At 40.6% G+C, this 12,685-nt stretch overlaps 2 protein-coding genes across 2 annotated transcripts; one reads left to right on the top strand and one right to left on the bottom strand.

Annotated features, from left to right (window-relative positions):
• Positions 1-3,727: 3,727 nt before the first annotated feature.
• LOC134873163 (histone H2A.V) lies at positions 3,728-6,049 on the bottom strand. The gene is made up of 5 exons (XM_063896610.1): positions 5,824-6,049; positions 4,738-4,815; positions 4,525-4,638; positions 4,302-4,431; positions 3,728-4,121 (listed from the first exon to the last, which is right to left on the bottom strand). The coding sequence occupies exons 1-5, from the start codon at positions 5,824-5,826 to the stop codon at positions 4,060-4,062; spliced, it is 387 nt and encodes a 128-aa protein (XP_063752680.1). The 5' UTR covers positions 5,827-6,049; the 3' UTR covers positions 3,728-4,059.
• Positions 6,050-6,538: 489 nt separating this feature from the next.
• On the top strand, positions 6,539-9,747 carry LOC134873162 (transcriptional activator protein Pur-beta). The gene has a single exon (XM_063896609.1). The coding sequence runs from the start codon at positions 6,563-6,565 to the stop codon at positions 7,502-7,504; it is 942 nt and encodes a 313-aa protein (XP_063752679.1). The 5' UTR covers positions 6,539-6,562; the 3' UTR covers positions 7,505-9,747.
• The last annotated feature ends 2,938 nt before the right edge of the window (positions 9,748-12,685 follow it).

Raw genomic sequence — 12,685 nt, 5'->3', positions numbered from 1 at the left:
TCATACATTATGAACTTAATGTTGCAAAAACATATATATATTTTCTTCATTCAAACTTCAAGACTAAATCATGAGTTTTCAAAAACATGATACAACATGCTTTATGATGATATCATGTCATTTTTTTCCCAAGAAAATCAATAGCGTAGAACGCATCATTCTTCATCAGTTTCTTTCCACAGAAAATTATTTTCATGAGGGAGTTGATAACAGTTTGAAAGGCAATCTGTTACACAAAAGATACAATAGTTGGACTAACATTTCTGGATTATCACCTGAAACATTCACACTGTTTTGCTCAGTGCATTTCAAGGTATCTCCTGTTTGCTGACGAAGAGAATATTAGCTGAAGGCTGACGTCTTGCTGTCACCCTCTCTCCGCCCTTGAGAGAAAACTGTAAAGACAGAGGCAGAGAGAGAGATGTGAGAATAAACAAATGATTCCCGCTCTTTGAAGATGTGAGGCGGCTGCATCTTTCATGTTTTCCCTGCTGAGGTTCGCACTCATGTGGACAATACATCTCATGTCACGTTTGATCAGAGAAATTTTCACTTTGTGTGCTGGGGTTCCTTAGTTTAACAAACTTAATCATAGATGTTCTATTTTGGTGAGTTGTTTTATAAATCCTGGTGTTGTGGCTGTGTGTTTTAACTTCTGATCTTCCAAGATGGCTATCACTGCTGATGCTGTGACCGTAAAATAGTGCTGGAGGGATGATGTAAATGTCTAATCTATACAGGAAGTATAGGAAGTTTTTCCTCAACAAATCCAATGGGAATTTTCTATTGGATTATTGCAGAAAATACGCTCTCTGGCAAAAAAAAAAGAAAAATAAGTGTTCATGATACTTACATGTTTTGTTAAACAAGAAAATCTTCACACAAGGAGCATAAGTAGGAGGATGCAAACGATGTAGTAAAACGATGGCAATAGGCTATTAAAAGAACAACACCGCAGTTGCATGGCTTCACAGCAACACCCAATAAACTAAAGGTGAATAAGTGTTCAGCATGATTAGGTTTAGCAGTCTAATTAGTAATTTAAGTAATTCTGTATAAACCAGAGTCTGTTTTCACATATACCTCAGTATGAATTGTAATATTTTTGCAGACCCTCATCTGGTCCTATAATCAGATCAAAACGTTAATTTGTCACACTTTTCAAGTTATATAATATACATTCCTGGAAAACCAAAGAGACTACCAATAGTCTCAGCTGCAATAATGGTTGGTGCTTGAAGAAAAATGTAATCTAGCATGGTAATACTTTACCGACATCAACATGTTAGCATGTGATAAATACCAACAACACTCTGCCAATAAGCAATAGCAAATGTTCAAACCCATAGTTGTTGCGAAACTTTACAGCAAATTCATACACACAACCAGAGAACATCTTCCTTTGGGATCACACCTGCAACAACGCCAAATCAGGCCATGTAGGTGGGCCAGTCTCCCCCACTTCATACTCCATTTCTTGTCCCTTGCTCAGACCACACACATGTTATAACCAGACCTTTAGAAGATGTTGTGTTCCTCCAATTAAATCTATAACAAATATGTCAATTTATGGTAGATAAATGGACAAAATATTTTTGTGGCTCAGATCTGAACTTTTCTTATATAAAGAAAAGTCAGACTGTGGGATCTCAGGCGATAATGGAGTTAATGCTGCTCTTGCAAAGGTCAGTCTTGTTAGTGTGATAAGATTATCGTTGTCCGTGTTGGGCTGTGAGCAACATTGCAGCCAAAAGAGCCTTGATTCAGAATCATAACCCCTCTGAGTCAGACATGAGTAAACAAAACTTATTTTAAAAAAAACAACTGATTTCTGTCCCCGCCGGAGCTGCCTTGTTCTTTTGCAGCCTCATTACTCATCTCTTCCACATCATTTGCAGCTTAAAGAGGCACAAGAAGAACTGCAAAGAAAATAATGAGATGAGCATGGCACTGTTGAGGTGTTGCTTGGATACAAAGGAGCAAAATCCCTTTTATACTTGTTTAAGTTTTTGTCTCTGTCAGCTACAGAAATGCTGGAAGGCAGATTTTGTTAGGTTCGGACAGAGCCAGACTGGCTGTTTACTAGTTTCCAGTCTAAGCTAAACTGAGCTAAGCTAAACAGACACCAAAGTGGTGTATGTTTTCATTGAACAGCAAAACATTTTCATTCTGTTAAAACGATGGGCATGGAATATCTATAAGTAGTGTTTTATGAAGAAAACAGCCCCTGGTTTCCTCATTAAAGAGTACATTTAATGTATTTTCTCACAACTTTCAATACCATCACGGCTTCTACTGTTGATACCTGAATACATTATATTATTTGAAATAGTAAACGTTGCATGTCTGGAGAAAGGGAAATTGTTTCACCCAGATGTATAGATTTTAATTAATCTAACATGACTGTTTGCTGGACAAAAACTGAATGTAATCTCAATGTTTTTATTGAGCTGCATTGTCAAAGTGAAGTATTTTAGGGTTGATCTAAATGTCTCCACAAATGGCTGAAAGCATTCATAAATGCCCTTGACACAAATGCTGTTCAGCCTTTTCATTGGAATAATGTAAACAGGTTTTCAAACGAAAGATTAAATACAATCCCAACACAAACAATAATAATGTAATATTGAAATACTTATATTTTAGAAAAATGTTAGAAATAAATTCAGTAGCAAAACTACTGAACTTGGGAAGAGGGGTTTTAGTTACCCTGGTCCTGTGGCTTGGAACCAGCTGCAAAATGAGGTGAAACTCAGAGAGCTGGTTTCGTTAAACAGACTGAAAGCGACTCTACATGACTTTGAAGCAGGCCGCTGTGTCAGTACATGCTTTGGCTGATCTTGTTGTATCATTGTGGGTTTTTTGTCTGTAAAATAAAAATACCTCGGGATGGACTACATCTCCCCCCATGGATGCCAGCAGCGCGAGGAAATCGGGTGTAAGTGTAAATATTGTGAATGTTAGGGGCTCTCCCTGGTGGCAGGATGTAATTCCTGCAGTACAAATTATGAGGTCCATGGTGTGTGGATATGCTGCCAAACTCCACTAAAGAAATCTAAATGTCCATAAATTGACTTGCCAAATCCATAAACTTAATTCATAATCATTTACGGTATTTGTTGATGGATTATTTCAAATATGTCTCAAATGTTATGTTACAAAATATTTCAGTTTTGTTGTATATGACTGGACAGTAGTAGCACCTTTCATAGACTTTAAAACTTGTGTCTAAGCAAGACAACATGCAATGGGTATTTAATCAAAAATAAAATGTGTTATTTCTCTGAAAATAATCATAACATGTTTTACCTCTTGTTGAAAATGTAATGTAGTTAAGGGCAGTACATTTGTGCACATTTTTTTTTAAGGCACTGATAAGGTACGATCTATCTTTTCCAAATATGTTACAGAATAAATAGTGTGGATATACACCTGTGGATGGCTCTACAGTGTGGGTCAGTCACCAGATTGCAGGAACTGCAGAATACTTCATGTCAAGCTTAATACCTTTGTTACAAACAAAACACTGTAGCAGACGGTTGCAAGTTATTTTCAATCATTGCTTGCTTTGATGGAAAAAAAACGTAATACATCACTATCCGGACAAAGATAATTAATATTACAAAAATTCCAAAGGGGAAAAAACACCATCTCAAATCGAGCCGTAACCCCACTTGCCTTCGGAAAACTTTTTTTTTTAAATGTGTTTTATAATAAATATTGCAACTTCAACGAAATAACAAAACAAGTTTTATATAAAAAACGGTTTTAACAATTTCTTTTTTCAGTATAAAACATTACAGAGTTCCAGGCCAATCAAACAAATTCACGGTCAACATTTGAAATAATAATGAACTCCCCAGTCAAACGTTCTACAATAACATACAAAGGGGGTTTTGTCATTAAGGGATTTTCAGTATGTTTTATCTAGTTATGGGAAAATATTACAACACAAATCCTAACAGTCACTCTTTGTTGGCTAAAATATTAATAAAAAAAGAAAAAATGTGAACTCCTGGTCCAAAGCCCAAGCCCCGAATTTTCTGGTCAACATGGCATTTATGCAGTCTTCTGCTGGCCCTTCTTCCCAATGAGGGATTTGTGGATGTGGGGAATGACACCTGAAAACAAATCCAGAAATCTTTGGTCAGATTAATGATTAATGAAAGGACATCCAGAAAAATGTCAACAGTAGTAGAACAGATTTAGCATAGCATATGGACACCAAGCAACAAAGAATAAGAATACAAACTTGAGAAAAGATAAATCTGAAATAATGTAGTTGAGAGCTGTAAACTCACCTCCTCCAGCAATTGTTGCCTTGATGAGGGAGTCCAACTCCTCATCACCACGGATGGCCAGCTGCAAGTGACGGGGTGTGATACGCTTCACTTTCAAGTCCTTGGAGGCATTGCCTGCCAACTCTAGTACCTAAGAACAAAAAGTACAGATATTAATACATACATCACACACAGAAACACTGTTTGATGGTTAACACTAACCACAAAAAATGAGAAAGCTTACTTCAGCGGTGAGGTACTCAAGGATAGCTGCACTGTACACAGCTGCTGTGGCTCCTACACGACCGTGGCTGGTTGTGCGAGTCTTTAAGTGCCTGTGGATACGACCCACTGGGAACTGGCAGGAAATAAGCATGAAGCGATGAATGACATGAACAAAGAGAACAAAAACATGTGCAGTTAAGCCACAGACCAACATATAAAGATTGAAAATTACCTGCAGCCCAGCCCTCTGGGAGCGAGACACTGCCTTAGCCTTGGCTTTGCCACTGTCTTTTCCTGCCTTGCCACCAGCCTGTAGGGGTCAATTCAGGATTTATTAAATAAAACATGCAACAACAAATCAGAGACGACAAGCTACACAAGCGATTGCTGTGTTGGGATCTGATGTTTATATTTCTTTTTAAATGAGTTTTCATTAAGAAGAAAGTACAGCCCCGTTTTAAAGTTAGTATGTAGAGGAATGTGCAAAACTAAATATTCGCCCATTAAGTGTTTAAATTACAAGTGCTTCAACAGGTAACCTTACAGATGGCCGGTAAAACTGTTATCGTTTTCCCGCCAATCAAACAAAAACACAACAAATGCAGTAACGGCTAACCGGAAATAACAACATGCACCAAACCTTTAAATAACCAGGAAAAAGGTGGGAAGTTTGATTAAAACACAGTAAGGCACATAACACCAGAGGCTGCAAGTGATCCCGCGACAAACACAAAACAAACGCGCCGCTTTAGGTTGGTCAGCGGTATTAGTTTCATTCAAATTATCATCAGTTAGCTAACTTTTCTTCTTAAGTCCGACGGTCACATACAAAAAAACACATTGACGATTTTACGCCGTTCTCATAGTTAACAGGCTTATTTATAAAGGCTTGTGGTCAACTGCTGATGGCCAACCAACCGTTAAGCTAATGAAATAGCCTAACTTAGCCTGCTAATGGTTGCTAATCCACCTTTCAGAGGATAAACAGGGGGGGAAACACTACTACGAATATAAGTGTGACCGTTACACTTCTTCTTAACCACCCGCCTCTGCGAAACAGCAACTATCCGATTACCAGCAAATATAATATTACACTTTAGGGGGGGGAAACAACCAAACGGACTTCTCGAGCTGCCGAAAATGCTAACGTGTTAGCTGGCAGTTAGCTCTTTATGAAGCTTTTTTTAACCACACACCTTCTGGTCAAATTTTCTCAGTTCAAATACAAAACAGCACTTTCTACTGTTGCACATTAATAACAACACAACTTTAACGACGTCCTATGTAAAACATTTATCAATAACCGAAGCGCACATACCATTTTTCCGTGTCGTTATTTGATTGCAGAACTGAGAAGATAGCAAACAATTTCGGCTCCCGAAAGCAAAGAAACAATAAACCCTTTCGCAAATCTTTTGCATGCGACCCCTCGTGGGAGTTCAGACAGCCAATGAGAGTGTGTTTTATTACTTCGAATCTCTTCCCCGACCAATTGCAGAAGCGCTTGTAGCACATTTACCCATCCCCCACCCTAAGATCATCGTGCCTGCCTTTGCACACGGAACCAACAAGTAGGCGGGACAGTGTGTGTAGTGTCCTTCCAGGGGTATCTATCCCAAAAAGAACAAAATACATAACGAGGACTGTGTATATGTAATAAATTATTGAACTTAAACACAGTGACAACGATAACTTATTCAAATACATAGTTATGTGCTAACTGTGTGGAAAAACTGCTCATGCCAACAGTAAATTCACAAAAGGATTAATTGTCCATCAAACATGTTCTTTAGTCGTGAATGCAATATTGACGTGAAGAGCTGCTATGTACTGTAAATACAACATGTAGTTGAATGTCACCCAGAAGGCGGTTACATTTTTAATGACAGACAGGAAAACTGGCGAATGAAACGCAAGTCCTGTGTCTCTTGGTGTGTTTGACAGCAGCAGCGGCCAATCAGAGGCCAAAAGCCATCTGTCCGGTTTCCTCTGTGAGCTCTGCAAGCACGGGGGTGGGGGTCAAAGATACGCAGAGAAACGGGCTGCTGGTGGCGAAGATGGCGGATGGGGACAGTGGCAGTGAGCGCGGTGGTGGTGGCAGCAGCAGCGGAGGTGGAGGAGGTGGAGGTGGAAGTGGAGGAGGTGGTGGATATCAGCATTACCAGCGGGAAGCGGAGACCCAGGAGCTGGCCTCGAAGCGGCTGGACATTCAGAATAAACGCTTCTACCTGGATGTAAAGCAGAACGCCAAAGGCCGGTTCATCAAAATCGCCGAGGTCGGCGCAGGGGGCTCTAAAAGTCGGCTGACACTCTCTATGTCAGTTGCTGCAGAGTTCCGTGACTACCTTGGGGATTTCATAGAGCACTACGCCCAGCTTGGGCCTAGCACCCCGGAGCAGATCGCTCAATCATCCGGCGGGGATGACACTGGGCCTAGACGGGCCTTGAAAAGTGAGTTCCTGGTGCGTGAGAACCGAAAATACTACCTCGACCTGAAGGAGAACCAGCGGGGTCGGTTTCTCCGGATCCGACAGACCGTCAACCGAGGCCCCGGTTTCGGGGTTGGAGCGGGTGGCATCCCCGGGGCTGGTCTCCAGGCCGGACAAACCATCGCACTCCCAGCCCAAGGCTTAATAGAGTTCCGCGACGCCTTGGCCAAGTTGATAGACGACTACGGGGGAGATGAGGAGGAGCTGTCCGGAGTCGCAGGGGCCGGGGGCTACAGCGAGCTTCCAGAGGGCACCTCGATCATGGTGGACTCCAAGCGCTTCTTCTTTGACGTGGGGTCCAACAAGTACGGAGTTTTCTTGCGGGTGAGCGAAGTGAAACCCAGTTACAGAAACTCTATAACTATCCCCTTTAAGGCGTGGAGCAAGTTCGGGGGAGCGTTCAGCCGCTATGCCGAGGAAATGAAAGAGATCCAGGAGCGGCACCGGGATAAGATGTATGAGAGGAGAGCCGGAGAGGAGTCGGAGGGCGACGACGTGGAGGACGATTAATGGGAGAGGTGGCTATATTGTGATGGAGCTGACAACATGACGAAAACCCTGGCCAAAAACAGAGCGAGAGCAACGACTATTCTGTGCATAACGAATCGAACCTTCAAATGCTACAACGGAGTAAAACAAAAAAAAACTATATATATATATATATATATATATATATATATATATGACTGAGAAATTACTGTCTATATAAGAGAATCATGTCCTAAAGTTTAGATGGATGTTATAGCTAAATGAGTTCGGACTGCAGTAGTCAGCTCTTGTATGACTCCCCCATTGTTATAACATTTTTAGATATATATATCCATATATAAATATATATTGACTTCTATTTGATAACCTCACATGTAGCCAAGCAAATTAAGTTTGACAGTACTCAAGATACACCAATAGGTTACTAGACCCACCTCCAATGGTGAGAGCTCACCTGGCGCTGACCTGTAGTCTGTGTAATCATAATAGGGAAGTGTGAAACGTGTGACATACTCATACCAGCAGTTGCAGTGTGGGAATGAGACAGAACGCCTGCGTCACTCACCATGGTTGTGTGTGCGTTTTCGTCTAAAGTGACCTGTAACAAATGGCTTGCCCAGACAGACCCACAACACCCAGAGCCACGGTCTGAGCTATAGAGGGAATCCTTGGCATCTCAGGACATCCACTCGGCCCAGCGAGGTCCCATAAGGTGATCAGTGACAAGCACATTTATCATTTGGATTTTCTGGACAATCCATGTGATTCCAAACGACCTCCTGCCTCTCTCTCTCCCTCCTGGGCATCCCTCAGGTGCTAACCTCCTGTTCCGATAGCTGATACGTTGGCCTCCTTGCACGTGGCTCATTTTGTCTCAGGGCTGGCTAGTCCAATCTGTATTCCTGAGTATATTAGCATTTCCTGTGCCTGTGCATCATCCTAAAGAGGTTCTGGCTGCCGATCTGGTCAGCCAGTTGCTGCAGTCGAAACGTCTGTGGCAACTGATGATGTTTCATACGATGCAGGCCCACGTTTCACCCCTGTGACCTTTTCATCATAGGGGGCACGGTGAGCTCGGGCCTTTAGCACCCTTCGCAATTTTTCCAGTTAATTCTTAATATTACCAGGCTTGAGCTATTATTTAAGGTGCACCATTTGGATCCTTTAATCTTGAACTCAGACCATTATTGACTGAAGCAATATTCAGTCTGATTGTAAGAAAAATTAGCTCCTCTTGGACAACAAAGCTGTTACCCTTTTAAGGAAAAAAATATATACTGTAAGAGATTTAGTTACTTAATGAACAAGTATAGATTTAATTATTTTTCAAAAGAGATGTATTAAAAAATGTCTTGGAATTGTGACACATTTATTAGATAATGCTGCCTAAAGTGGCTTATTTAAAACACTAAACTTGGATGCAACCTTCCAAGCTGATATTTCCTAACTGCTTTTTTCCTAACATTTATTTTATTCCTTAGAGGAAATTAAGAAGAGTACAAAAAAATGTGATGATAAAGTATGTTACAGCAATTTCTAGGAACAACTTCATTGAAGTAGTTTCTCAGCAAACACTCAGCACTCCAGTTCACTTTACAGAGCATCGAGTTGTTTCAATCCATCCGTTTTAACCATGTTTTGTCACAAATTGACTTTCCATCAGTTGCCATATGACGCAAACAAACACTTGCAATCATCGACATTTGTCTTTAGTGCTCCTTTTTTTTTTTAAAAGATATGATAATTTTTGCATGCATGCTCTTATGTGGAGCTGCCTTGTGTTCTTTAATTTTGCATATTCCGATTGCTGTATGATGGTATTTACCCATTTTTGAGAGCAGTTTCAAGTTTTATTTTCTTGCAATTGAAACATTTTAAGTTTACTTCTCAGCCTGATATATATAAAAAAGCCACACAGTCCCTGTGCTTTTAGGAATGTTACTTTCATTGTCCCACTTATTTTGGTGTGTAAATCTCTCGTTGAATTTTACTTTACCCACTTTAACACAGCAGAGAAATGCCATAGGAAAATTAACACATGGGAGCAATAGTTTTTTTTTTCTTCTATTGATATAAATATACTACATATATATGTGTGTGTATATGTGTGTAATATATATATATATATTACACATGAGATTCAACTACATCCTTCTTCCTGTACTGTGTTACGTGAAATGGCAGCTGTTTCAGTCATGTGTGTTCTGCTGTAATATTCTACCAAGTTCCTTTCAACGAGAAATAAAAAAGGTTTTTGCTCAGGAGAGGTGTGCTCTTTTTATCCTCCTCACTTCGGGATGGAGGTCACTTTCTTTATAGGATCTCTGCAACAAGTGTATGATGCAACAGTTTTAGGGGTTTGACACGCAGGTCTTTTTTTGCAATTAATATTGTCCATAAATAGTTTTTAAAAAATGTATCCATGCTTGCTTCAGGTCCCACTTTAAACATATTTCCAATTTCCACATTATTTCGTAAGCAACTGACTCTTATTGTAAATGCACCAGGTTTTCATTTCCTGAAAGGAACTGTGGTGGATGAGGTAAAAGTACTAGTACAACAATCTAAAAGTACTCCATAACAAGTAAAAGCATTCAATAACCTTTATCGAAAGCATGGAAATATCTATATTTTCAATGTGCTTAAACTATCAAAAGCAATCATTATTTTCTGCGTTGAAATCCTCTATGACTAAAGTTTTATATATTACATGATAACACTGATGATAAGTTGGCATCTTAGATTCTAAAATGTTTCACTGTTGTACATGCTGAACGTGTAGCTAGTTTTAATCATTTAATATTCACTAGTTACAAATATTCCATACTCAGACGATTAATGGTAGAGGACAGAAGAAAAATGCAAATCCGTTTCTAATGATAGATTAAACACTTTTACCTCTTTTGGTCTCAGACTGTGATTTAAATCAAGCTATCTGACAAGTTTAGAGGGACCAATGTTTTTTGTTCTAGTTAAATTAAGTTAAGTCGAAGTCTATAGTAACAAAAGATTGAAATATCTACCAGAAGCTCCTGCCACAAAATGTGGAACATACTTGGTAATTTCATTACCTCTTTACTTTAAACGGCCCTTGAGTAAATGTACTCTCTTACTTCCAGAGGAGGGAAAAGTACCAGTTTGTAGGGATACTCTGTTACAAGTCAAAGTCCTACATTCCCAATATTACTCAAGTAAAAATACAAAAGTTGGGCATCAAATAATACTTTTAACTACCTAAAGTAAAAGCATTTTTTCTGCAGATAGGTTCATTTCAGAATAATATAAACTATATGTTTTTATTATAACTATTGATGCATTAAAGTGTTATCAAAGCTGGTAAAGGTGCTGTCAGGGAATATTTTGTGTAAGCTTGTAACTTTTGCTCAGGGCTGTGACCTCTTCACACACGTGACCGTTGGTCTCCTCACAGCTGCTTGTGTACTGCTTGTTTTCAAGTTAGCCAGTTGTGTCCTTCCTCTCTGTCCTCCTCTGGCATAGGCTAACGGCCTTGCAGGTGCTGCTATCTTCATTAAGCTTCCGCAGCCTTGTTCCCACAGTGGGTACAAGCTTACGCCTGTTCTTAGATATGGTGTTATTGTTTGGGGCTGAGCCCAGATGCTTCGTTAGACACCTTATGTGTGACCGGGATGTCAGGTTAAGTTTTAATGTATTGTCCTAGATTGTTTAGTCTGCTGCTCTGAGAATGTTGATTACCCATTTGGAACTAGTTAAAACCTCTTCCTATCCCTGAGACCTTCAGAATTGGTTTGGCAACTGCTGTGGCAACTCATGTCTACAGTAAATGTCTTGTCAATTCTCCAGCCGTAAGTTTGGTACATCCCGAGAAAGAAAGAAAGCACTGGTGAACTCAGCAACGCAAAAAGGCCTGGGCGTCCACAGAAGACAACAGTGGATGATTGCAGAATCATTTCCATGGTGAACAGAAACCCCTTCACAACAGCCAACCAAGTGAAAAACACTCTCCGGGAGCTAGGGGTATCAATGTCTACCATAAAGATAAGACTGCATGAAAGTAAATACAGAGGGTTCACTGCACGGTGCAAGCCACTCAATAAGCCTCAAGAATAGATAGGCTAGATTGGACTTTGCTAAAAAAAAAACTCTCAAAAAGCCAGCACAGTTCTGGAAGAACATTCTTTGGACAGATGAAACCAAGATAAACCTCTACCAGCATGATGGCAAGAAAAAAGTATGGAGAAGGTGTGGTCATGATCCAAAGCATACCACATCATCTGTAAAACACGGCGGAGGCAGTGTGATGGCTTGGGCAGGCATGGCTGCCAGTGGCACCGGGTCACTAGTGTTTATTGATGATGTGCCACCGGACAGAAGCAGCCGGATGAATTCTGAGGTGTTCAGAGACATACTGTCTACTCAAATCCAGCCGAATGCAGCCAAATTGATTGGGCGGCATTTCATAATACAGATGGACAATGACCCAAAACATACAGCCAAAGAAACCCAGGAGTTTGTTGAAGCAAAGAAGTGGAATATTCTTGAAAGGCCAAGTCAGTCACCTAGTCTCAACCCAATTGAGCATGCATTTCACTTGTTAAAGACTAAACTTCAGACAGAAAGGCCCACAAACAAACAGCAACTGAAAACCACTGCAGTAAAGGCAGCTCTCTGTCTGTCTGTCTGTCTGTCTGTCTGTCTGTCTGTCTGTCTGTCTGTCTGTCTGTCTGTCTGTCTGTCTGTCTGTCTGTCTGTCTGTCTGTCTGTCTGTCTGTATGCCTGCCTGCCTGCCTGCCTGCCTGCCTGCCTGCCTGCCTGTCTGTCTGTCTGTCTGTCTGTCTGTCTGTCTGTCTGTCTGTCTGCCTGCCTGCCTGCCTGCCTGCCTGCCTGCCTGCCTGCCTGCCTGCCTGCCTGCCTGCCTGCCTGCCTGCCTGCCTGTCTGTCTGTCTGTCTGTCTATCTATCTATTTAGGTGAGTTCACATTTCATAAAATCTCCACAATTTCACAACTGCTGGCGAGACTTCGACGTGGCTTCAATAGAAAAACTTCAGGAATCATCTGCATGATTCATCTTACTATAACTCTCTGAGCCAGTAGCTGATAATAGAGGGAGTTTTGATACCTTTATTGTTCGTATGACGTTTCACCGTGTCGTTCTGAGATCTGTTGATGATGCTATATCCTCTGCTGGTTGCATCACAAACCCTTTTATTTCCCCATATGAT

Source organism: Eleginops maclovinus, chromosome 12 (assembly GCF_036324505.1).
Source record: "Eleginops maclovinus isolate JMC-PN-2008 ecotype Puerto Natales chromosome 12, JC_Emac_rtc_rv5, whole genome shotgun sequence".
NCBI classification, from domain to species: domain Eukaryota; kingdom Metazoa; phylum Chordata; class Actinopteri; order Perciformes; family Eleginopidae; genus Eleginops; species Eleginops maclovinus.
The sequence above is the reverse complement of the archived record's forward strand: the minus strand, read 5'-3'. Positions and strand labels throughout refer to the sequence as shown.